We start from the raw sequence: 23,541 nt of genomic DNA, 5'->3' as shown, positions 1-23,541 counted from the left end.
CGGTTTCAAGGGCGCCCGCTCCGCGCCCCCCCCCCCCCCGCCATGACGGGGCGGCCGCGGGGGGGGGGGGTATTTACAGAGCGCCCTGGGTGGGGGGGCCCCAGTCCCAAGCCGCCGCGCGGGGGGGGGGGGCTTGCTCATATCGGGGGCGGGCCCAGGCGTCCGGGGGGGCGGCCCCCCCCCCCTCAGGAGTAGGAGTAGTGGGAGCCGTTGAGGATGTGGGAGGCGACGCTGGCGGAGCGGCTGAGCCCCGGGTCGCCGGCCCCGCCCGAGGCCGTGCGCCGCAGCGGCTGGGGGCTGTTCCGAGGCGGCCCCCCCGCTCCGGCGGCGGCGGCGGCGGGGGGGGCGGGGGCGGTGGCGGCGGGGGCGGGGCCGCGCGGCGGGGGGTGGAGCCAGGCGGCGGGGGGCGGGGCCAGCAGCGGGGGCTGGCGCCAGGCGTGGGGGGCGCTGGGGGGGCCGTGGCTCCAGTGGGCGCCGCTGCGGGGGACGGGCCGGGAGGGCCAGGGGGGGCCGGGGGGGGCGGGGGGCACCCCCCCCAGCGCCATGTTGCTGAAGCCCAGGCGCATGCTCTCCGAGTCGAAGGCCTCGATCTCCCGCGCCTGCCGCTCCAGCAGCCCCCGGATGCGCTCGGAGCGCTCCGTCTGCAGCGCCAGCATCTCCTCCTCGATCTGCGGGGGGGGGACACGGCACACGGCACACGGGGGGGGGTTGGGGGGCGCCCCGCAACCGGCGGCGGGACTCGGAGACACGGGAAACGGCGGGGGAGCGGCCGAAGCGCTGAGCAACCCCCCCCCCCCCTCCCGCCGCCGCCGCCGCCACTGCGGGGACCCCGGGAACCGCCGCGATGCTCAAAGGGGAGCCCCGAAACCGCCACAGTTATCGAGGGGGAGCCCCGAAACCGCCACGATTCCCTCGGGGAGCCCCGAAACCACCACGGTTCCCTTGGGGAGCCCCAAAACTGCCACAATTCCCTCAGGGAGCCCCGAAACCGCCGCAATGCCCAAGGAAGAGCCCCAAAACCACCGCGATCCCCAAGAAGGAGCCCTGAAACCACCACGATCCTCAAAGGGGAGCCCCGAAACCGCCACAATTCCCTCAGGGAGCCCCAAAACCACCACAATTCCCTCGGGGAGCCCCGAAACCACCACAATTCCCTCAGGGAGCCCCAAAACCACCACAATTCCCTCAGGGAGCCCCGAAACCGCCGCAATTCCCTCGGGGAACCCCGAAACCACCGCAATTCCCTCAGGGAGCCCCAAAACCGCCGCAATTCCCTCGGGGAGCCCCGAAACCGCCACGATTCCCTTGGGGAGCCCCGAAACCACCACAATTCCCTCGGGGAACCCCGAAACCGCCGCAATTCCCTCAGGGAGCCCCGAAACCACCACAATTCCCTCAGGGAGCCCCGAAACCGCCGCAATTCCCTCGGGGAACCCCGAAACCGCCGCAATTCCCTCAGGGAGCCCCGAAACCACCACGATTCCCTCGGGGAGCCCCGAAACTGCCACGATTCCCTCAGGGAGCCCCGAAACTGCTGCAATCCTCGAAGGAGAGCCCCAAAACTGCCACAATTCCCTCAGGGAACCCCAAAACCACCACGATTCCCTCGGGGAGCCCCGAAACTGCCACGATTCCCTCAGGGAGCCCCAAAACTGCTGCAATCCTCGAAGGAGAGCCCCAAAACTGCCACAATTCCCTCAGGGAACCCCAAAACCACCACGATTCCCTCGGGGAGCCCCAAAACCGCCGCGATGCCCAAGGACGAGCCCCGAAACCACCATGATTCCCTCAGGGAACCCCGAAACCGCCACAATTCCCTCGGGGAGCCCCGAAACCACCGCAATTCCCTTGGGGAGCCCCGAAACCGCCACAATTCCCTCAGGGAGCCCCGAAACCACCACGATTCCCTCAGGGAGCCCCGAAACCGCCGCAATTCCCTCAGGGAGACCCAAAACTGCCACGATCCCCAAGAAGGAGCCCCGAAACCACCATGATCCTCAAAGGGGAGCCCCGAAACTGCCACAATTCCCTCAGGGAGCCCCAAAACTGCTGCAATCCTCAAAGGGGAGCCCCGAAACTGCCACGATTCCCTCAGGGAACCCCAAAACCGCCACGATTCCCTTGGGGAGCCCTGAAACCACCACGATTCCCTCGGGGAGCCCCAAAACCGCCACGATTCCCTCGGGGAGCCCCAAAACCGCCGCGATGCCCAAGGACGAGCCCCGAAACTGCCGCGCTGCCCGAGGGGGAGCCCCGAAACTGCCACGATTCCCTCGGGGAGCCCCAAAACCGCCACGATTCCCTCGGGGAGCCCCAAAACCGCCGCGATGCCCAAGGACGAGCCCCAAAACCGCCACGATGCCCGAGGGGGAGCCCTGAAACCACCATGATCCTCAAAGGGGAGCCCCGAAACTGCCACAATTCCCTCGGGGAGCCCCGAAACCGCCACAATTCCCTTGGGGAGCCCCGAAACCACCACGATTCCCTCAGGGAGCCCCGAAACCGCCGCGCTGCCCAAGGACGAGCCCCGAAACTGCCGGGATGCCCGAGGGGGAGCCCCGAAACCACCATGATCCTCAAAGGGGAGCCCCGAAACTGCCACAATTCCCTCGGGGAGCCCCGAAACCGCCACGATGCCCAAGGACGAGCCCCAAAACCGCCGCGCTGCCCAAGGACGAGCCCCAAAACCGCCGGGATGCCCGAGGGGGAGCCCCAAAACTGCCACAATTCCCTTGGGGAGCCCCGAAACCACCGCGATCCCCAAGAAGGAGCCCCAAAACCACCACGATCCTCAAAGGGGAGCCCCGAAACTGCCACAATTCCCTCGGGGAGCCCCAAAACTGCCACAATTCCCTCAGGGAGCCCTGAAACCACCATGATCCTCAAAGGGGAGCCCCAAAACCGCCATGATTCCCTCGGGGAACCCCGAAACCGCCACGATTCCCTTGGGGAGCCCCGAAACCGCCACGATGCCCAAGGACGAGCCCCGAAACCGCCGCGCTGCCCGAGGGGGAGCCCCGAAGGCGCCGTGATCCCCCGGGGCGCCCCGTACCCGCTGCTCGAGCAGGGCGCGGCGGATGGAGACGCGCTGCTCCAGCTCCTTGGCCTCGCGCTCGTGCTGGGCCTCCGTGTGCATCTTGATCTTGCTCTGGTAGGCGTTGAGCAGCTCCAGCTCCTGCTGCAGCTGCAGCCGCAGCACCTGGTACTCGGCCTCCTGCGTCTCGTCCAGCCGCAGCTGCGGGCACCCGGCGCCGCCGGGGGGTCCCCGTGGGTCCCCGAGGTCCCCACGGGTCCCCACGGGTCCCCAGCGCTCCCCCCACGCGGCCCTGGGGGGGGTCCCGTCTATGGGGCCTCCTGGGTCCCCAGCACTGGCGTCCCCGTGGGCCCCGTTGGGTTGTCGTTGGGTCTCCAGGTCCCCGTCCCTGGCGCCCCATGGCCATGGGTCCCGTGTCCCCGTCGGGCCCCATCTTTGGTCCTCTTGGGTCCTCCTGTCCCCATCCTTCTTCTCCCATTGCCGTGGGTCCCCGTGTCCCATTGCATTACCACTGGGTCCCCATGTCCCCATCCTTGGTCCCCCATGGCCATGGGTCCCGTGTCCCCGTTGGGTCCCCATCTTTGCTTCTCTTGGGCCCCCAAGTCCCCAGCCCTCTTCTTCCATTGCTGTGGGTCCCCGTGTCCCATTGCGTTACCACTGGGTCCCCATGTCCCCATCCTTGGTCCCCCATGGCCTTGGGTCCCCATCTTTGATCCTCTTGGGTCCCCAAGTCCCCAGCCCTCTTCTCCCATGGCCATGGGTCCCGTGTCCCCATGGTGCCCCATCTCCGGTCCTCTTGGGTCATCCTGTCCCCACCCCTGGTGCCCCACGGCCATGGGGCCTTGTGTCCCCATTGGGTCCCCACCTCTGCTCCTCTTGGGTCCCCAAGTCCCCAGCCCTCTTCTCCCACTGCCGTGGGTCCCCGTGTCCCATTGGGTCACCATAAGGTCCCCGTGTCCCCGCCCCTGGTCCCCCACGGCTGTGGGTCCCTGCGTCCCCATTTGGCCACCGTTGGGGTCCCACGTCCCCACCCCTGGTCTCCTGTGGCCGTGGGGCCGTTGGGTCCCCTCATCCCTGGTAGGTCCCCACGGGGTTCCTTCACCCCCATGGTGTCCCCACGTCCCCCGTGGGGCTCTCCCCAGCCCCGTTGGGTCCCCACAACCCTGGTAGACCCTCACGAGGTTCCTTCACCCCCATGGTGTCCCCACGTCCCCCGTGGGGCTCTCCCCAGCCCCACCAGCTCCCCACATCCCTGGTAGACCCTCACGAGGTTCCTTCACCCCCGTGGGGTCCCCACGTCCCCCGTGGGGCTCTCCCCAGCCCCACCAGCTCCCCACATCCCTGGTAGACCCTCACAAGGTTCCTTCACCCCCGTGGTGTCCCCACGTCCCCCATCGTGGTCTCCCCAGCCCCGTTGGGTCCCCACGTCCCTGGTAGACCCTCACGAGGTTCCTTCAGCCCCGTGGTGTCCCCACGTCCCCCGTGGGGCTCTCCCCAGCCCCACCAGCTCCCCATGTCCCTGGTAGACCCTCACGAGGTTCCTTCAGCCCCATAGTTTCCCCACGTCCCCCATCGCGGTCTCCCCAGCCCCACCAGCTCCCCACGTCCCTGGTAGACCCTCATGAGGTTCCTTCACCCCCGTGGTGTCCCCACGTCCCCCGTGGGGCTCTCCCCAGCCCCACCAGCTCCCCACGTCCCTGGTAGACCCTCATGAGGTTCCTTCAGCCCCATGGGGTCCCCACGTGCCCCATCACATCCCCCGTGGGGCTCTCCCCAGCCCCGCCGGCTCCCCACGTCCCTGGTAGACCCTCACGAGGTTCCTTCAGCCCCGTGGTGTCCCCACGTCCCCCGTGGGGCTCTCCCCAGCCCCACCAGCTCCCCACGTCCCTGGTAGACCCTCACGAGGTTCCTTCAGCCCCGTGGTGTCCCCACGTCCCCCGTGGGGCTCTCCCCAGCCCCACCAGCTCCCCACGTCCCTGGTAGACCCTCACGAGGTTCCTTCACCCCCGTGGGGTCCCCACGTCCCCCGTGGGGCTCTCCCCAGCCCCACCAGCTCCCCACGTCCCTGGTAGACCCTCACGAGGTTCCTTCAGCCCCATAGTTTCCCCACGTCCCCCATCGCGGTCTCCCCAGCCCCACCAGCTCCCCACGTCCCTGGTAGACCCTCATGAGGTTCCTTCACCCCCGTGGTGTCCCCACGTCCCCCGTGGGGCTCTCCCCAGCCCCACCAGCTCCCCACGTCCCTGGTAGACCCTCATGAGGTTCCTTCAGCCCCATGGGGTCCCCACGTGCCCCATCACATCCCCCGTGGGGCTCTCCCCAGCCCCGCCGGCTCCCCACGTCCCTGGTAGACCCTCACGAGGTTCCTTCAGCCCCGTGGTGTCCCCACGTCCCCCGTGGGGCTCTCCCCAGCCCCGTTGGGTCCCCACGTCCCTGGTAGACCCTCACGAGGTTCCTTCACCCCCGTGGGGTCCCCACGTCCCCCGTGGGGCTCTCCCCAGCCCCACCAGCTCCCCACGTCCCTGGTAGACCCTCACGAGGTTCCTTCACCCCCGTGGTGACCCCACGTCCCCCATCGCGGTCTCTCCATCCCTATTGGGTCCCCACGTCCCTGGTAGACCCTCACGAGGTTCCTTCACCCCCGTGGTGACCCCACGTCCCCCATCGCGGTCTCTCCATCCCTATTGGGTCCCCACGTCCCTGGTAGACCCTCACGAGGTTCCTTCACCCCCGTGGTGACCCCACGTCCCCCATCGCGGTCTCTCCATCCCTATTGGGTCCCCACAACCCTGGTAGACCCTCACGAGGTTCCTTCACCCCCGTGGTGTCCCCACGTCCCCCGTGGGGCTCTCCCCAGCCCCGTTGGGTCCCCTCATCCCTGGTAGACCCTCACGAGGTTCCTTCAGCCCCATGGGGTCCCCACGTCCCCCGTGGGGCTCTCCCCAGCCCCGCCGGCTCCCCGCGAGGTTCCCCCCGGCCGCCGCGAGACGTACGGCCTGGGTGGAGAGCATCTCGTTGATGCTGTGGTCGTACTGCTCGGCGAGGGCGGCCAGCTTGCGGGTCTGCTCGTCCTTGAGGCGCTTGAGGAGGGCCTTGTGCTCGCTCTTGGCCGTGCTCTCCAGGAGGTGGGCGCGCAGGGCCTTGTACTGCCGCGTCTGGATCTTGCACGTGTCCTGGAACTGCTTCTTGATCTGCAGCTCCTTGGACTGCGCCGCGAGAGAAGGCCGTTAGCGCCCCCCCCCCGCCCCCCCCCTCCCCACTCCGCTCCATCCCCCCCCACCGCACCGGCGGCGGCGGGGCCCAGGCGTCCGGGCGGGGCAGCCCGGCGACACCCCCCCCCCCACCACCAGCGCCCGCCGCTCCCTCCTTCCCCCCCCCCCCCCCAAGACCCCGAACCCGCAAAACCAAAAGCAAATAAAAACCCAGAACTGAAAGTGGCTTTTTTTAAATAGATATATTTAAAAAAAAAAAAAATAGAGGGGGGGGGAATAAAGGAAAAAAAAAGGGGGGGAAATAAAATAAAAAAAGGAGCAAAAAAATAACGGCGGGAACAAAAAAAACGAACCAAAAAAAGCCCAACGGAAAGGAAACGTCCCCCCCCCCGGACCGACCCCCCCCCCCCGAATAAATAGGAGAGCAGCACGGGGCCCCGGGGGGGATCCGGGTCCCTAGGGGGGATCTGCGACCCTCACGGGGGATCTGGGACCCCGATGGGGGGGGATCCGGAGGGGATCCAGGTCCCTATGGGGAATTTAGGACCCCAAAGGGGGGATCCGGGAGCCCGGGGGGGGGATCTGGGACCCCAACAGGGGGGATCCAGCTCCCTAGGGAGGATTTAGGACCCCAAAGGGGATCCAGGATCCCGACGGGGGGGATCCTGGTCCCATGGGGGGACTCAGGACCCCAAGGGGGGGATCTGGGACCCCGGGGGGGATCCCCAGCCCCCAAAGGGATCCGCAACCGTCAGGGGAAGGAGAACGGGGCGGGGGGGGATATTCATTGCTCTGAAGGGGGGATCCGCTCCCCGGGGGGGGGGGGATCTGTGGCACCAAAGAGGGGGATCCGCACCATGAAGCGGGGGGTGCGTGGCCCTAATAGGGGATCCACAGCCCCAAAGAGGGGATCCACAACCCCATGGCGGGGATCCCCGACCCCAAAAGGGATCTGTAGCGCGTGGAGGGGGGGGATCCCTGACCCCATGGGGGGAGCCACAGCCCCATAGGGGGGATCTGTGGCCCCATAGAGAAGCATCCAGGACCCCAAAAGGGGATCTGCAGCCCCATGGGGGGGATCCCCGACCCCCAAGGGGATCTGCAGCCCCACAGCAGTGGATCCCTGAGCCCATGGGGGGATCCACAGCCCTGTGGGGGGATCCCTGACCCCAAAAGGGATCTGTAGCCCCATAGAAGTGGATCTCTGAGCCCACAGGGGGGGATCCGCAGCCCCAAAAGGGATCTGTAGCCCCATAGTGTGGGGATCCCCGACCCGAAAAGTGATCTGCAGCCCCATGGGGGGGATCCTCAACCCCATGGGGGGAGTCACAGCCCCATGGGGGGGATCCCCGACCCCCAAAGGGATCTGCAGCCCCATAGCAGTGGATCCCTGACCCCATGGGGGGATCCGCAGCCCCATGGGGGGGATCTCTGACCCCCAAAAGGGATCTGCAGCCCCATAGTGTGTGGATCCCTGACCCAAAAAGTGATCTGCAGCCCCACGGGGGGGGGATCCTCAACCCCCAAAGGGATCTGCAGCCCCATAGCAGTGGATCCCTGACCCTGTGAGGGGATCCCCGAGCCCAAGAGGGATCTGCGGCCCCATAGAGGGGGATCCGTGACCCAAAAAGGGATCCGCAGCCCCATAGCAGTGGATCCCTGATCCCCAAAGGGACCTGCAGCCCCATGGGGGGGATCCACAGCCCCATGGGGGGGATCCCCGACCCCACGGGGGGATCCTCGACCCCCAAGGGGCTCCCCAGCCCCCAAAGCAGTTGGGGGGGGGGGCTCCATGCATTTGCCCCCGCCCAGGGGGAAGCCGTAGTGTCGTCCGCGGGGTTGGGGGGGCCGGGGGGGGGGTAGGGGGGGGGCCGGGGTCACCTCCACGGGCGCCGCGGGGGGGCAGGGCGCGGGGGGGCCGCCGCCGCCGCCGTCGTCGTCGGGGGGGGGGGTGCCGTCGGCGGCCGGAGGGGGGGGCGGCGCGGGCGGGGGGCCGGGCGGGGGATGCGGCTGGGCCGCTCCTCGCGCAGCAGCCGGAGGCGGCGGAGGCAGCGGAGGGCGGCGGGGGGCAGCCGGGCAGCCAGGCCCCGGCCCAGGCCCAGCAAGCGCCGGTCGAGGGCGGCCAAGCGGCGGGCCCAGGCGTCCCCCCCGCCCGTCCCCGCCGCCCCCCCCGCCCCGCCGCCGCGGCACGGCACCGGCAAGCGGGAGCGGAAACCGCCCTTGTGGGTTTTGGGGAAGAGGCGGAAAAGGCGGCGCTCGGAAGCCACGCCGAGGCGGCGCAACACGCCGAAAGCCGGCGGCGGCAACCGCAGCAGCGCCCGCAGCCACAGCCGCCCGGCTGCCCGCCCCGGACCCCCCCCGCCGCCCCCCGCCGCCGCCGCCGCCCGGGCCGCGGCCCCCAGCCCGTAGAGCGGCACGAAGAGCCACGGCCGCGCCAGCAAGTGCGAGGCCAGCAGCAGCACGGGCAGGCAGAGCGGCCCGCGCCGGACGCCGGGGCCCGGCGGCAGCAGCAGCAGCAGCAGCGGCGGGAGGGCGGCGGCGGCGGCGGCGGGGCCGGCGAGGAGGGCGGCGGAGGCGGCGGCGGCGGCCGCCAGGGCCCGGTGCCGGCGGCTCTGGGCCCAGAGCGCGGCCAGGAGCAGCAGGGAGGGGAGGCCGGGGCGGGCGGCCAGCAGCAGCGCCAGGGCGGCGCAGAGGGCGTGGGGCAGCAGCGGGGCGGCGGCGGCGGCGGGACCTACTCGGAGGCTCTTGGGCTGCTGGCGGACCTCGGCGGCGTGTTTCTGGCGCAGCTCCTGCTCGCGGCGCTTGTTGTACTCGCGCTGGTTGCAGAGCTCGGTGTGGTGCTGCAGGCGGGTGAGGTCGGCGCGGGTCCGCTGCACCGCGGCCAGCTGCCGCCCCTCCAGCTCCTGCGTCGACTCGTGCTGCCGCAGCAGCATGGCGCACTCCAGGTCCTTCTGCGTCTGCTTCTTGTTGAGCTCCTGGCGCGGGGGGAGCCGGCGTCAGCCCCACGGCCCGGGGGCACGCTGCTCACAGCTCCCGGCCCGGCCCCGCAGCGATGGGCAGGCGCCTGCTGCCACCCAGCTGCTTCCAGGCCTGCCCCATAGCTCCAGGGATGCTCCTAGACCTGCCCCATAGCTCTAGTGATGCTCCTAGACCTGCCCCATAGCTCCGGGGAGGCCCCTAGACCTGCCCCATAGCTCTAGTGATGCTCCTACACCTGCCCCATAGCTCTAGTGATGCTCCTAGACCTGCCCCATAGCTCTAGTGATGCTCCTAGGCCTGCCCCATAGCTCCGGGGAGCTCCTCAGGCCTGCCCCATAGCTCTAGGGAGGATCATAGGGCTGCCCCATAGCTCCGGGGAGCTCCTCAGGCCTGCCCCATAGCTCCAGAGAGACTCCTACACCTGCCCCATAGCTCTAGTGATGCCCCTAGACCTGCCCCATAGCTCCGGGGAGCTCCTCAGGCCTGCCCCATAGCTCTAGGGAGGATCATAGGGCTGCCCCATAGCTCCAGAGAGACTCCTACACCTGCCCCATAGCTCCAGGGATGCTCCTAGACCTGCCCCATAGCTCTAGGGAGGATCATAGGGCTGCCCCATAGCTCCGGGGAGCTCCTCAGGCCTGCCCCATAGCTCTAGGGAGGATCATAGGCCTGCCCCATAGCTCTAGTGATGCTCCTAGACCTGCCCCATAGCTCTAGTGATGCTCCTAGGCCTGCCCCATAGCTCCAGAGAGACTCCTACACCTGCCCCATAGCTCTAGTGATGCCCCTAGACCTGCCCCATAGCTCCGGGGAGCTCCTCAGGCCTGCCCCATAGCTCTAGGGAGGATCATAGGGCTGCCCCATAGCTCCAGAGAGACTCCTACACCTGCCCCATAGCTCCAGGGATGCTCCTAGGCCTGCCCCATAGCTCTAGAGAGGCCCCCAGGCCTGCCCCATAGCTCTAGGGAGCATCATAAGGCTGCCCCATAGCTCCAGGGAGGCCCCTAGACCTGCCCCATAGCTCCAGGGATGCTCCTAGACCTGCCCCATAGCTCCGGGGAGCTCCTCAGGCCTGCCCCATAGCTCTAGGGAGGATCATAGGGCTGCCCCATAGCTCTAGTGATGCTCCTAGACCTGCCCCATAGCTCCAAGGAGACTCTTAAACCTGCCCCATAGCTCTAGGGATGCTCTTAGGCCTGCCCCATAGCTCCAGGGAGGATCGGAGGCCTGCCCCATAGCTCTAGGAAGGCCCCCAGACCTGCCCCATAGCTGTGGGAAGCCCCGAAGGACCCCCCAAACCCTCCCCTACAGCCCCAGGGACCCCCCAGACACCCCCCAGCCCTGCCCCACACCCCCAGGTCCCCCCCAGCCCTGCCCCACAGCCCCAGGGAGCTCCAGGGACCCCCCAGCTCTGCCCCACACCTCCAGGGAGCCCCGAAAGAGCCCTCAGATCCCCCAAAACCCTGCCCCACAGCCCCAGGGACCCCCACAACCCTGCCCCACAGCCCCAGGGAGCCCCCAGACCCCCCACAGCCCTGCCCCACAGCCCCAAAGAACCCCCCCAAACACCCCAAAACCCTGCCCCACAGCCCCAGGGAGCCACAAAGGACCCCCAGATGCCCCACAGCCCTGCCCCACAGCCCCAGGGACCCCCAAAACCCTGCCCCACAGCCCCAGGGAGCCTCAAAGGACCCCCAGATGCCCCACAGCCCTGCCCCACACCCCAAGAAACCCTCCAAAACCCTGCCCCCCAGCCCCAGGGACCCCCCAGCCCCCCCCCCACCTCGCGCAGCAGGTCCTGGTCGAGGTTGTGGCGGGCCAGCAGCATCTTGCGCTTGTACTGGCGGCACTGGAGCTCGAAGTACTGGCGCTGGCGGCAGAGCAGCGCGGCCTCCTCCTCGGCCTGCAGCTGCTGCAGCGTCTCCTTCTGCCGCAGCAGCCACTCCTGCTTCTCCCGCTTGGGCGTGCTGGGGTTCTCCTGCAGCTCCTGCCCCCGCGCCCGTCGGTGCCACGCCGGGGCGGGGGGGCTGGGGGGGCTGGGGGGGGGCTGGGGGGGGTCTGGAGGGGGGCTGGGGGGTCTGGAGGGGGGCTGAGTGGGGCTGGGGGGGGCTGGAGGGGGGCTGGGGTTCTCCTGCAGCTCCTGCCCCCACGCCCGTCGGTGCAACGCCGGGGCGGGGGGGCTGGGGGGGCTGGGGGGGGCCTGGGGGGGTCTGGAGGGGGGCTGGAGTGGGGCTGGGGGTGTCTGGAGGGGGTCTGGGGGGGCTGGGGGGGGTCTGGAGGGGGTCTGGGGGGGCTGGGGGGGGCTGGGGGGGCTCTGAGTGGGGCTGGGGGGGGCTGGAGGGGGCTGGGGGGGTCTGGAGGGGATCTGGAGGGGGTCTGGAGGGGCTGGGGGGGGCTGGAGTGGGGCTGGGGGGGGCTGGAGTGGGGCAGGGGGGGCTCTGAGTGGGGCTGGAGGGGGCTGGGGTTCTCCTGCAGCTCCTGCCCCCGCGCCCGTCGGTGCCATGGCCGGGCGGGGGGTCTGGGGGGGTCTGGGGGGGTCTGGAGGGGTCTGGGGGGGCTGAGTGGGGCTGGGGGGGCCTGAGTGGGGCCTGGAGTGGGGCTGGGGGGGCTCTGAGTGGGGCTGGGGGGTCCCAAAGTGGGGCTGGGGGGCCCTGGAGGGTCCCGGAGTGGGGCTGGGGGGCCCCAGTGTGGGGCTGGGGGGCCCCAGAGTAGGGTGGGGGGCCTTGGGGGGGCCCTGGAGGGGGACTGGGGGGTCCCAGGGTGGGGCTGGGTGTCCCGGTGTGGGGCTGGGGGGTCCTGGTGTGGGGCTGGGTGTCCCGGGGGGGGCTGGGGACCCCCCAGCAGGACCAGCACCCCCGGGGACAGCGAGGGACCAGGCCACCGCCCCGCCCGGGGCACCCGTGGCGAGCTGCGACCCAAAACCTTGGCGTTTCACCCCGTTTTCGGAGCGGGGGGTGGGGGGACGCGCCCGGACGCCTGGGCCCTCACCTCCTTGAGCTGCTCCTTGCGCAGCTTGTACTGGCGCTTCTGGGCCTCGAGCAGGCCGCCCAGCTCCTTCTTCTGCTGGCCCAGGATGTGCTGCTGGAACTTCTTCTCCTCCGCCAGCGCCGCCTTGGCCTGGGGGCGGGGCCAGCGCTGGGGGGGGGCGGGGCCACCCCATGGGAGGCCACGCCCACCCCGGCAAGCCCCGCCCAGCCAGCGAGCCCCGCCCCCGGCTCCAGCTCCACCACCCCACGGCGCGGCACCACCCCCCGGCAGGTCCCACCGCTGGCGCAAGCTCCGCCCTCTCCCCCCCCACACACAGGCCACACCCCCCAGCCCTAGCCACGCCCCCTTTGAGACCCACCCCCTAGGGCTAGCCACACCCACACACCCCATAGGTCCCGCCCCACCTCTTCTAGCTCCACCCCCAAGCCCAGGCTCCACCTACTTTCTTCTCCAAGATGGTTCGCTGCAGCTCTGAGCCCCATAGGTCCCGCCCCACCTCTTCTAGCTCCGCCCCTAGGCCTAGGCCCCTCCCACCTCCATCTCCAAGATGGTTTGTTGCAGCTCCGAGCCCCATAGATCCTGCCCCACCTCTCCTAGCTCCGCCCCCAGGCTCAGACCCCACCCACTTTCTTCTCCAAGGTGGCCTGGTGCAGCTCCAACCCCCCCAGGTCCCGCCCCACCTCTCCTAGCTCCGCCCCTAGGCCTAGGCCCCTCCCACCTCCATCTCCAAGATGGTTTGCTGCAGCTCTGAGCCCCATAGGTCCCGCCCCACATCTTCTAGCTCCGCCCCCAAGCCCAGGCCCCACCTACTTTCTTCTCCAAGATGCTCTGGTGCAGCTCTGAGCCCCATAGGTCCCGCCCCACATCTCCTAGCTCCGCCCCCGGGCTCAGACTCCACCCACCTTCTCCTCCAAGATGGCCTACTGCAGCTCCAGCCCCATAGATCCCACCCCACATCTCCTAACTCCGCCCCCGGGCTCAGACCCCACCCACCTTCTCCTCCAAGATGGCCTACTGCAGCTCCAGCCCCATAGATCCCACCCCACATCTCCTAGCTCCGCCCCACGCTCAGACGTTGCCTACCTTCTTCTCCATAACGCAGCTCCAGCCCCATAGATCCCACCCCACATCTCCCAGCTCCGCCCCGCGCTCAGACGTTGCCTACCTTCTTCTCCAAGACGCAGCTCCAAGCCCCATAGGTCCCACCCCACATCTCCCAGCTCCGCCCCACGCTCAGACGTTGCCTACCTTCTTCTCCAAGACGCAGCTCCAAGCCCCATAGATCCCACCCCACATCTCCCAGCTCCGCCCCACGCTCAGACGTTGCCTACCTTCTTCTCCAAGACGCAGCTCCAAGCCCCATAGGTCCCACCCCACATCTCCCAGCTCCGCCCCACGCTCAGACGTTGCCTACCTTCTTCTCCAAGACGCAGCTCCAAGCCCCATAGATCCCACCCCACATCTCCCAGCTCCGCCCCACGCTCAGACGTTGCCTACCTTCTTCTCCAAGACGCAGCTCCAAGCCCCATAGATCCCACCCCACATCTCCCAGCTCCGCCCCACGCTCAGACGTTGCCTACCTTCTTCTCCAAGACGCAGCTCCAAGCCCCATAGGTCCCACCCCACATCTCCCAGCTCCGCCCCACGCTCAGACGTTGCCTACCTTCTTCTCCAAGACGCAGCTCCAAGCCCCATAGGTCCCACCCCACATCTCCCAGCTCCGCCCCACGCTCAGACGTTGCCTACCTTCTTCTCCAAGACGCAGCTCCAAGCCCCATAGATCCCACCCCACATCTCCCAGCTCCGCCCCACGCTCAGACGTTGCCTACCTTCTTCTCCAAGACGCAGCTCCAAGCCCCATAGATCCCACCCCACATCTCCCAGCTCCGCCCCACGCTCAGACGTTGCCTACCTTCTTCTCCAAGACGCAGCTCCAAGCCCCATAGGTCCCACCCCACATCTCCCAGCTCCGCCCCACGCTCAGACGTTGCCTACCTTCTTCTCCAAGACGCAGCTCCAAGCCCCATAGATCCCACCCCACATCTCCCAGCTCCGCCCCGCGCTCAGACGTTGCCTACCTTCTTCTCCAAGACGCAGCTCCAAGCCCCATAGATCCCACCCCACATCTCCTAGCTCCGCCCCACGCTCAGACATTGCCTACCTTCTTCTCCAAGACGCAGCTCCAAGCCCCATAGGTCCCACCCCACATCTCCCAGCTCCGCCCCACGCTCAGACGTTGCCTACCTTCTTCTCCAAGACGCAGCTCCAAGCCCCATAGGTCCCACCCCACATCTCCCAGCTCCGCCCCACGCTCAGACGTTGCCTACCTTCTTCTCCAAGACGCAGCTCCAAGCCCCATAGATCCCACCCCACATCTCCCAGCTCCGCCCCGCGCTCAGACGTTGCCTACCTTCTTCTCCAAGACGCAGCTCCAAGCCCCATAGATCCCACCCCACATCTCCTAGCTCCGCCCCACGCTCAGACATTGCCTACCTTCTTCTCCAAGACGCAGCTCCAAGCCCCATAGGTCCCACCCCACATCTCCCAGCTCCGCCCCACGCTCAGACGTTGCCTACCTTCTCCAAGACGCAGCTCCAAGCCCCATAGGTCCCACCCCACCTCTTCCGCCTCCACCTCCTGATCTAGATCCCGCCACCTCCTCCTCCAAGATGGCCCGGCGCAGCTCCAGCCCCCACAGCTCCCGCCCCACCTCTCCCAGCTCGGCCGCCGGGCCCCGGCGCTCCCGCACCTCCTTCTCGAAGATGGCCTGGTGCTTCTTGGCCAGCTTCTCGGCCTCGGCGCCGAAGCTGCTGCGGTGGGCTTCCAGCTCCTTGTCGAGGCGCAGCTGGTGCTCGTCCAGCTCGGCCTTGAGCTTGTTCTCCAGGGCCATGAGCTGCTTCTGGTGCTGGCGCCGCATGCGCTTGTAGCCGCTCATCTGCTCGCGCAGCGCCGAGTCCTGCTCGTGCTCCTGGATCTGCCGCGTCACCAGCGAGGCCGTGCGGATGGTGGCGAAGTGCTCCCGGTTGCGGCAGTAGGCCCGGCGCCGGGCGGACACCGCCGCCGAGCCGGGCGCCTCCGCCTCGGGCTGGTACGGGTCGTCGTAGAGGTTGTCGTGGCCCTGCGGCGGGGGGGGGGGGGGGGGGAGACGCGTGTGGGACTCGGGGGTGGGGGACCGTGGTGGTCCTGGTTCTGTGGGAGGTCCCCAGTGGTGGCCCCAGTTGTCCAGGAGGTCCCCAATGGTGGCCCTGGCTCTCTGGGAGGTCCCCAGGGGTGGCCCTGGCTCTCCGGGAGGTCCCCAGGGGTGGCCCCAGCTGACCAGGATGTCCCCAATGGTGACCCTAGCTGACCAGGAGGTCCCCACTGGTGGCCCTGGCTCTCCAGGCCATCTCTATCCACCTCCCCAGCTGTCCAACATGTCCCCAATGGTGGCCCTGGCTCTTCAGGAGGTCCCCAGGGGTGGCCCTGGCTCTCTGAGAGGTCCCCAGGGGTGGCCCTGGCTCTCTGGGAGGTCCTTGGTGGTGGCCCCAGTTGTCCAGGATGTCCCCAATGGTGGCTCTAGCTGACCAGGAGGTCCCCACTGGTGGCCCTGGCTCTCCAAGACGTCCCTGGTGGTGGCCCTGGCTCTCCAGACCATCCCTGTCCACCTCCCCAGCTGACCAGGATGTCCCCAATGGTGACCCTAGCTGACCAGGAGGTCCCCACTGGTGGCCCTGGCTCTCCAGGCCATCTCTATCCACCTCCCCAGCTGTCCAGAATGTCCTCAGTGGTGGCCCTGGCTCTTCAGGAGGTCCCCAGGGGTGGCCCTGGCTCTCCGGGAGGTCCTTGGTGGTGGCCCCAGTTGTCCAGGATGTCCCCAATGGTGGCCCCAGTTGTCCAGAAGGTCCCCAGTGGTGGCCCTGGCTCTCCAGAAGGTCTTTGGTGGTGGCCCTGTGTCTCCGAGAGGTCCCCAGGGGTGGCCCTGGCTCTCTGGGAGGTCCCCGGTGATGGCCCCAGCTGACCAGGATGTCCCCAATGGTGGCCCTAGCTGACCAGGAGGTCCCCACTGGTGGCCCTGGCTCTCCAGGCCATCTCTATCCACCTCCCCAGCTGTCCAACATGTCCTCCGTGGTGGCCCTGGCTCTTCAGGAGGTCCCCAGGGGTGGCCCTGGCTCTCCGGGAGGTCCTTGGTGGTGGCCCCAGCTGACCAGGATGTCCCCAAGGGTGGCCCTGGCTCTCCAAGACGTCCCTGGTGGTGGCCCTGGCTCTCCAGGCCATCCCTGTCCACCTCCCCAGCTGTCCAGAATGTCCCCAGTGGTGGCCCTGGCTCTTCAGGAGGTCCCCAGGGGTGGCCCTGGCTCTCTGGGAGGTCCTTGGTGGTGGCCCCAGCTGTCCGGGATGTCCCCAGTGGTGGCCCTGGCTCTTCAGGATGTCCCCAAGGGTGGCCCTGGCTCTCCAGGAGGTCCCCAGGGGTGGCCCCAGCTGACCAGGATGTCCCCAAGGGTGGCCCTGGCTCTCCAGGAGGTCCTTGGTGGTGGCCCCAGTTGTCCAGGATGTCCCCAATGGTGGCCCTGGCTCTCTGGGAGGTCCCCAGGGGTGGCCCTGGCTCTCTGGGAGGTCCTTGGTGGTGGCCCCAGCTGTCCGGGATGTCCCCAGTGGTGGCCCTGGCTCTTCAGGATGTCCCCAAGGGTGGCCCTGGCTCTCCAGGAGGTCCCCAGGGGTGGCCCCAGCTGACCAGGATGTCCCCAAGGGTGGCCCTGGCTCTCCAGGAGGTCCCCAGGGGTGGCCCCAGCTGACCAGGATGTCCCCAAGGGTGGCCCTGGCTCTCCAGGAGGTCCCCAGGGGTGGCCCCAGCTGACCAGGATGTCCCCAAGGGTGGCCCTGGCTCTCCAGGAGGTCCCCGGTGGTGGCCCCAGTTGTCCAGGCCACCCCGTCCACCTCCCCAGCCATCTGCGACGTCCCCGATGGTGGCTCCAGTCAACTGTGACGTCCCCGGCGGCGGCCCCAGCCGCGCGTCACGTCCCCGTTCCCCCCCCCAGACCTCCCCGACCCCCCCCGATCCGCCGAGGAGAGCCCAGGTGTCCGGGCCGTACCGGCAGGCGGTGGATGACGGAGCTGTTGGAGGTGACGGTGTGCTCGCCCTCCTGCATCATGGCCATCTCGGCGGCCTCGTCCTCCTCGGAGGCGTCGGCCAGGCTGTTGACGCTGCTGCTCTGGCTGGAGGCGCTGATGGACATGCTGGGCACCGAGTGGCTGCTCTCCATGCTGTTCACGGTGCCCGTGCGGTGCAGGAAGGGCTCCACCTCCTGTGGGGCGGCCGGGGGGGGTCAGCGGGGCCGTGGGGGGGGGTGTCCCCCCCCTTCGCGGGGCGCCTCACCTCCTCCTCCTCGCCGGGGTCGGCGCCGGGGCCGTTCTGGGCCTCCTGGAAGAGGATCTTCTTCATCTTGCGGTACTGCAGGTTGTCGAGCTCGCGCACGGCGTCCTTGGTGCGCTGGATGAGGTCCAGCACCACCGTCTGGGGCCGCTCGCGCAGCAGGAAGCGGTGCTGCGGGGCCGGCACAGGCGTCGGCGGGGGGGCACGGGATCGCCTGGGCCCCCCCCTCGCCGGCCGCCCCGCTCACCTTGAGCAGCACGTCCGAGGTGGGCCGGTCCTGCGGGATCTTCTGCAGGCACGAATCCACGAAGTTCCGGAAATATTCCGACCTGCGGAGAGGAAAACGCAGCCGGGGAGCGAGACGGGGTGGCCGGGGGGGGGGGCCAGGCGGCCGGGCCGCCCTGCAGCGGGGCCCAGGCGTCCGGGGGGTCCTCACCAGTGGCTGGCCTGCAGCACGGGCGACTCGTTCTGCGCTATGTGGTATAAGGCACTCATCGCGTTCATGTTGAACAGCGGCGGCTTCCTCTCGGCTGCGGGGAGCCGCGCGTCACCGGGGCGGCGTCCCCCCCCTCGAAACGCCCCCAAAACGCCCCAAAATGCCCCAAAAACGCCCCCAAAACGCCCCGAAACGCCCCGAAACGCCCCGAAACGCACCCAGCTCGATGCAGGTGATGCCCAGCGACCAGACGTCCGCCTTGCCGTCGTACTGCCCCTCGTCCATGGCCAGGATCACCTCGGGGGCCATCCTGGGGGCGGCGGCAGGGCCTCCGTGGGTCCCGGACCCCCACGGGGGGGTCGCGTCCCCCCCCCAGCCCCCCCGGGTCCCCCCCCCTCACCAGTACGGCGTCCCCACGAAGGAGTTGGCCGGGGCCACGATGGAGGCCGAGCCGAAGTCGCCCAGTTTCACCTGCCCCGGCTCCGTCAGCAGGATGTTGCCGGCCTTGACGTCCCTGGGGGGGGGAACGGGGGGGTCAGCGCGGGGGGACGGACAGGCGGACGCGGGGGGACGCACAGGCGGAGGCGGGGGGGACGCACAGGCGGACGAGGACAGGCGCCGGGGGGACGCCGAGGTCTGGGGCCAGCGCAGGGCGGCCAGAAGAACAGGCGGACGCAGGGGATGGCGGGGAGACAGGCGGTCACATGCTTAGCGGGGGAGACAGGCGGAGAGACAGGCAGACACGTGACTGGCAGGGAGACAGACAGATGCAGAGAATGGTGGGGACACAGGCAGAGAAACAGGCAGACACATGGTTGACAGGCAGACAAACGGATACAGACAATGGTGGGGACACAGGCGGACACACAGTCCAGTAAAGAGATGCGACAGACAGGCAAACACGTGATCACATGAACGGACAGGCAGAAACACAAGCGGACGCACACTCGGGTGGAAAGACAAGCAGACAACAACCCAACACAAAGACATGCCAACACAGTCACAGCGGAAAAACAAGCGCACGTGCAGTTACCAGAACAACAGGCGGACACAATGATGGTAAAAACACAAGCGTACGCGGCGGTGGCAGAACAGGCAGACACGCAGTTAGCAGGAACACAGGCGGACACGGGGATGGTGGAAAAACAAGCAGACACGCGGCAGGTGGACACAGGCGGACACGGGGATGGTAGGCAGACAGTCGGACGCGCAGTAGGTGCAGACACAGGCGGACAAGGGGATGTGGAGCACGAGCTGGCCCCAGAGCGGGTTGTGGGGCAGCACGAGGCTGTAGGGCACGCCGTGGGGCAGTGTGATGCCGTGGGGCACGCCGTGGGGCAGCGTGACCCCCAGGCGGGCCGTAGGGCTGTGTGATGCCGTGGGGCACGCCATGGGGCAGCGCGAGACCCGGGTGGGCCACAGGGCACGCCGTGGGGCAGCGTGACCCCCAAGCGGACCATCAGACGGGCTATGGGGCAGCGTGAGGCCGTGGGGCAGCCGTGGGGCAGGCCCCGTGGGGCAGCACGATGCCGTGGGGTGCGCCGTGGGGCAGACACCTGTGCGGGAATGGAGGGAGACCAGGCCCTGCAGCGCCCCGGGGGGCAGCGCGACCCCCGGGCGGGCCGTGGGGCGGGCCGGGGGGGGCAGCAGGCCGCCGTGGGGCGCGCCGTGGGGCAGCCGTGGGGCGGTACCTGTGGATCATGTTGTGGGAGTGGAGGTAGGCCAGGCCCTGCAGCGCCCCGTGGGTGATGGCGGCGATTTCCACCTCCTGCAGCGGCTTCTTGTGCACTGGGGGGGCCGCGGGGGGGGGGTGAGCGGGCGCCGTGGGGCGCCCCACGGCCCTGCCCCACGGCCCTGCCCCACGGCCCGGCCCCACGGCACTCACCCTCCAGCAGGTCGGAGGCCGAGCCCAGGCAGTACTCCATGGCCAGCTGGGGGGGGAAGAAGGGTCAGCGCCCGCCCCACGGCGCCCGGGGGGCTCCCCTGCCCCACACGGCCCCCCCAGGGGGGCCCTCCTGCCCCACAAGTGCATCCAGGCCCTGGTTGTGGGTCCCCCTGCCCCACACAGGACCCCAAATCTTGCTTATGGGGTCTCCTTGCCCCACATCTACCTTTACGCTCTGGCTATGGGGCATCGCTGCCCCACAGGGGCCCCCAAGCCCCGGCTATGGGGTCCCTCTGCCCCACATGTGTCCTCAGAGCATGCCTATAGGGTCCCCCTGCCCCACAGATGCTTGTATACCCTATCTATAGGGCAACCCTGCCCCACACGTATTCCTGGACTCCACTTATGACATCTCCCTGCCCCACACCTGCCCCCAAACCCCAGCTATAGGGTCTCCCTGCCCCACACATGACCCTAAGCCTCAGCTATGGGACCCCCCTGCCCCACAAGCATCCCCAGACCCCACCTTCGGGGTCTGCCTGCCCCACACATGACTCTAACGCCCAGCTATGGGGTCTCCCTGCCCCACAATTGCCCCTAAACCCCAGGTAAGGAACCCCCCTGCCCCACAGATGCCCCTAGACCCCAGCTATGGGGCCACCCCTGTTCCCAGGCCACAGTTATGGGTCCCCCTGCCCCACAGATGCCCCCAGACCCCAGCTATGGGGCCACCCTGTACCCCAGACCCCGGCTATGGGACCTGCCTGCCCCACAGATGCCTCCAGACCCCACCTATGGGGCCACCCCTGTCCCCAAGCCCCAGTTATGGGTCCCCCTGCCCCACAGATGCCCCCAGGCCCCAGTTATGGGTCCCCCGCCCCACAGATGCCCCCAGACCCCACCTATGGGGCCACCCCTGTCCCCAAGCCCCAGTTATGGGTCCCCCTGCCCCACAGATGCCCCCAGACCCCGGCTATGGGGCCACCCCTGTCCCCAGGCCCCAGTTACGGGCCCCCCTGCCCCACAGATGCCCCCAGACCCCAGCTATGGGGCCACCCTGCCCCACAGATGCCCCCAGACCCCACCTATGGGCCCCCCTGCCCCCAAGCCCCAGTTATGGGTCCCCCTGCCCCACAGATGCCTCCAGACTCCGGCTATGGGGCCACCCCGTCCCCAAGCCACAGTTATGGGTCCCCCTGCCCCACAGATGCCCCCAGACCCCAGCTATAGGCCCCCCCTGCCCCACAGATACCCCCAGACCCCGGCTATAGGCCCCCCCTGCCCCACAGATGCCCCCAGACTCTGGCTATGGGGCCACCCCTGTCCCCAGGCCCCAGTTGCGGGTCGCCCTGCCCCACAGACGCCCCCCGTGCCGTGGGTCGCGGCCCCCCGGCGCCTCACCCAGGCCGTGTGCTCCCGCAGGTAGCAGCCCTTGTACTCGATGGTGTTGGGGTGCCGCAGCCGCTGCAGGAACTTCACCTCCTTGATGATGTCCTGCCACTTCTGGGGACGCCGGGGGGGCGGCGTGAGGGCGGCCCGGACGCCTGGGCCCCTCCCGCGGCACCCCCCTTCCCCCCCCCTCCCTGGACGCCGGGGCCCCTCCGCGACGGCCTCACCTCGTTGGACTGCTTGCCGCTGTAGGACATCTTCTTGATGGCCACCACCTCGTTGGTGCGCATGTCGCGGGCCTGGGGCGAGAGGGGCGGTGGGGACGCGGCGGGGGGGACGTCGGGGACGTCGGGGGACGTTGGGGACATCGGGGGACAACGGGGGACACTCACGAAGTAGACGGCGCCGAAGCTGCCATGGCCGATCTCGCGCAGGTCACCGAAGAGCTTCTCGGGGTCGTCCTTGAAGAAGAGCTCGGCCACCTCGGGGTCCTTGAGGCTGCCGGCCCGGGCGTTGGAGGGCATGGCGCCGGGGGCCCCGGCGTCCGGGCGCCCCGCTCGCCTCCTGCGCGGCAGGGTGGGGGTGGGGGGCGGTAAGTCCGGAGTGACGGCGCCCGCCGAGGGGCCCAGGCATCCGGGCTCTGTCCCACAGATCCCACGGGGGGCCCAGGCGTCCGGGCCACGTCCCGCCAACCCCATAGAGGGCCCAGGCGTCCGGGCCACGTCCCGCCAGCCCCACGGGGAGTCCAGGCGTCCGGGCCCCGTCCCGCCAGCCCCACAGAGGGCCCAGGCGTCCTGGCTCTGTCCCGCCAGCCCCACAGAGGGCCCAGGCGTCCGGGCCACGTCCCGCCAGCCCCATAGAGGGCCCAGGCGTCCAGGCCATGTCCCACCAGCCCCACAGGGGGCCCAGGCGTCCGGGCCCCGTCCCGCCAGCCCCACGGGGGGGCCCAGGCATCCGGGCCACGTCCCACCGGCCCCACAGAGGGCCCAGGCATCCGGGCCACGTCCCACCATGTCCACAGGGGCCCAGGTGTCCGAGCCCCATCCCGCCGGCCCCACAGGGGGCCCAGGCGGCCCCCCACCCCCCCGTGTCCCCCCCCGGCTCTCACCGGCTCTCGGCGGCGCCTCGGCCCCGGCGGCTCCAGCTCTGGGGGGCGGCGGCAGCCCGGCCCCCCCCGCGGACCCCCCCCCCCTACGCGGGGGCCCGGCCCCGGGGGGGCTCCAGCCTCCCCCCACCGCCAGCCCCGGGGGGGCCTCCCAGGGCCCTATAGGGTCCCCGGGGGGGCTGGGGGGGGGGCCAGCGAGCGCCTATAGCCCTCCGGCTCCCTGCGGCGCCGCTTTTAGAGGTAAAAAATCGCTTTCAGCCCCCGGACGCGGCGATTTAAAGAGCTAAAAACGCCCAAACAGGTCGATCTGCTTCGAATCTATAGGGGAGCTATAGGAGCGAGGGCGGGGCTATAAAGGGGGAGGCCCTATAGGGGCCGGGGGGGGCGAAGGGCCGCAGCAGGGTCCCCCGGGGGCCAGGGCGGGTGCGCGGCGCCGGCAGCAGCCGGGGGGCCCGTGGGGGTGGGCGGCGGCGGAGGGGGGCCGGGGAGCCCGCGCGGGGTCCATAGGGCCCGGCGGGGGCTCGGCGGGGCCCCTATGGGCTCCCGGGGGCTCCCCTATAGGCGCCGGGCGGCCCGGAAGAGCCCTCCCGGCTCCGCGGAAGCGCCGCTTTCGGGGACGCGGTGTCCGGGGCGGGGGGAAATGGGGGAAAAAAGGGGATTTAAAGCGCGGCTATAGGCGCCGCCGGTTCTATAGGGGTCGCCGCGGTCTATAGGGGCCCCGCAGCATCTCCGGGCCCCGCGGGAAGGGCGCGGGGGGGTCTGAGGGTGTCGGGGGGGGTTTGAGGGTGCCCCGGGGGGGCCCCCGCTCCGCCGCGGGCCCCCGGCCCCGCTGCCGCCGCCGCCGCCGGCTCCGTCCCCGCCTCCCGCCGCTCCCCTCCGCCGCCCCGCATCCAAGATGGCGCCGGCGGCCCGACCGGAACCCGCGGCCCCAGCGCGCGCCGCGGCGCATGCGCGGGAGGACGAGGTGGGGGGGGCGGGCGGTGCTGCGCATGCGCGCTCCCGGCTTCGCCCCCGCCCGTCTCTTTCCTCTGCGCAAGCGCAGTGGCGGCCGGTGAAGGCGCGGCGGCTGCCAGCGAGGGGGCGGGGCCGGCGCCTGCGCGCGGGGAGGCGTGCTCCCACGGCAGGGGGCGTGGCCAGAGCCGCCGCAGCAGCGCCGCGCGGCG

General features: G+C 69.7%; 1 protein-coding gene across 3 annotated transcripts; it reads right to left on the bottom strand.

Moving 5' to 3' along the window:
• Window positions 1-118: 118 nt before the first annotated feature.
• On the bottom strand, window positions 119-23,304 carry TAOK2 (TAO kinase 2). 3 transcript variants are annotated; one of them, XM_064499498.1, is made up of 19 exons: window positions 22,382-23,304; window positions 21,666-21,837; window positions 21,501-21,572; window positions 21,286-21,387; window positions 19,885-19,930; window positions 19,691-19,787; window positions 18,400-18,513; window positions 18,218-18,309; window positions 18,000-18,093; window positions 17,811-17,892; window positions 17,567-17,734; window positions 17,283-17,495; window positions 14,963-15,331; window positions 12,214-12,342; window positions 11,009-11,203; window positions 8,982-9,221; window positions 6,028-6,240; window positions 3,053-3,235; window positions 119-668 (listed from the first exon to the last, which is right to left on the bottom strand). In XM_064499498.1, the coding sequence occupies exons 2-19, from the start codon at window positions 21,795-21,797 to the stop codon at window positions 186-188; spliced, it is 3,024 nt and encodes a 1,007-aa protein (XP_064355568.1). In that variant the 5' UTR covers window positions 21,798-21,837; window positions 22,382-23,304; the 3' UTR covers window positions 119-185. The 3 variants fall into 3 exon arrangements, with proteins under 3 accessions (XP_064355568.1, XP_064355567.1, XP_064355569.1); XM_064499497.1 differs by having other exon boundaries at window positions 11,009-11,212; window positions 22,382-23,303; XM_064499499.1 differs by having other exon boundaries at window positions 6,028-6,207; window positions 11,009-11,212; window positions 22,382-23,303.
• Window positions 23,305-23,541: the final 237 nt, after the last annotated feature.

Source organism: Dromaius novaehollandiae, chromosome 30 (assembly GCF_036370855.1).
Source record: "Dromaius novaehollandiae isolate bDroNov1 chromosome 30, bDroNov1.hap1, whole genome shotgun sequence".
In the NCBI taxonomy this organism is placed as follows: Eukaryota; Metazoa; Chordata; class Aves; order Casuariiformes; family Dromaiidae; genus Dromaius; species Dromaius novaehollandiae.
The sequence above is the reverse complement of the archived record's forward strand: the minus strand, read 5'-3'. Positions and strand labels throughout refer to the sequence as shown.

What these genes read in the sequence shown, in the direction of transcription:
- TAOK2 (XM_064499497.1), bottom strand. Translation starts at nt 21,797, where the DNA reads ATGCCCTCCAACGCCCGGGCCGGCAGCCTCAAGGACCCCGAGGTGGCC. An exon ending in TTCGTGGGGACGCCGTACTG is followed by an intron (nt 18,310 to 18,399) that starts GTGAGGGGGGGG and finishes CGCCGCCCCCAG; the next exon opens with GATGGCCCCCGAGGTGATCC. An exon ending in AGGCCATCTTCGAGAAGGAG is followed by an intron (nt 12,343 to 14,962) that starts GTGCGGGAGCGC and finishes CCCCGCCCCCAG; the next exon opens with GCCAAGGCGGCGCTGGCGGA.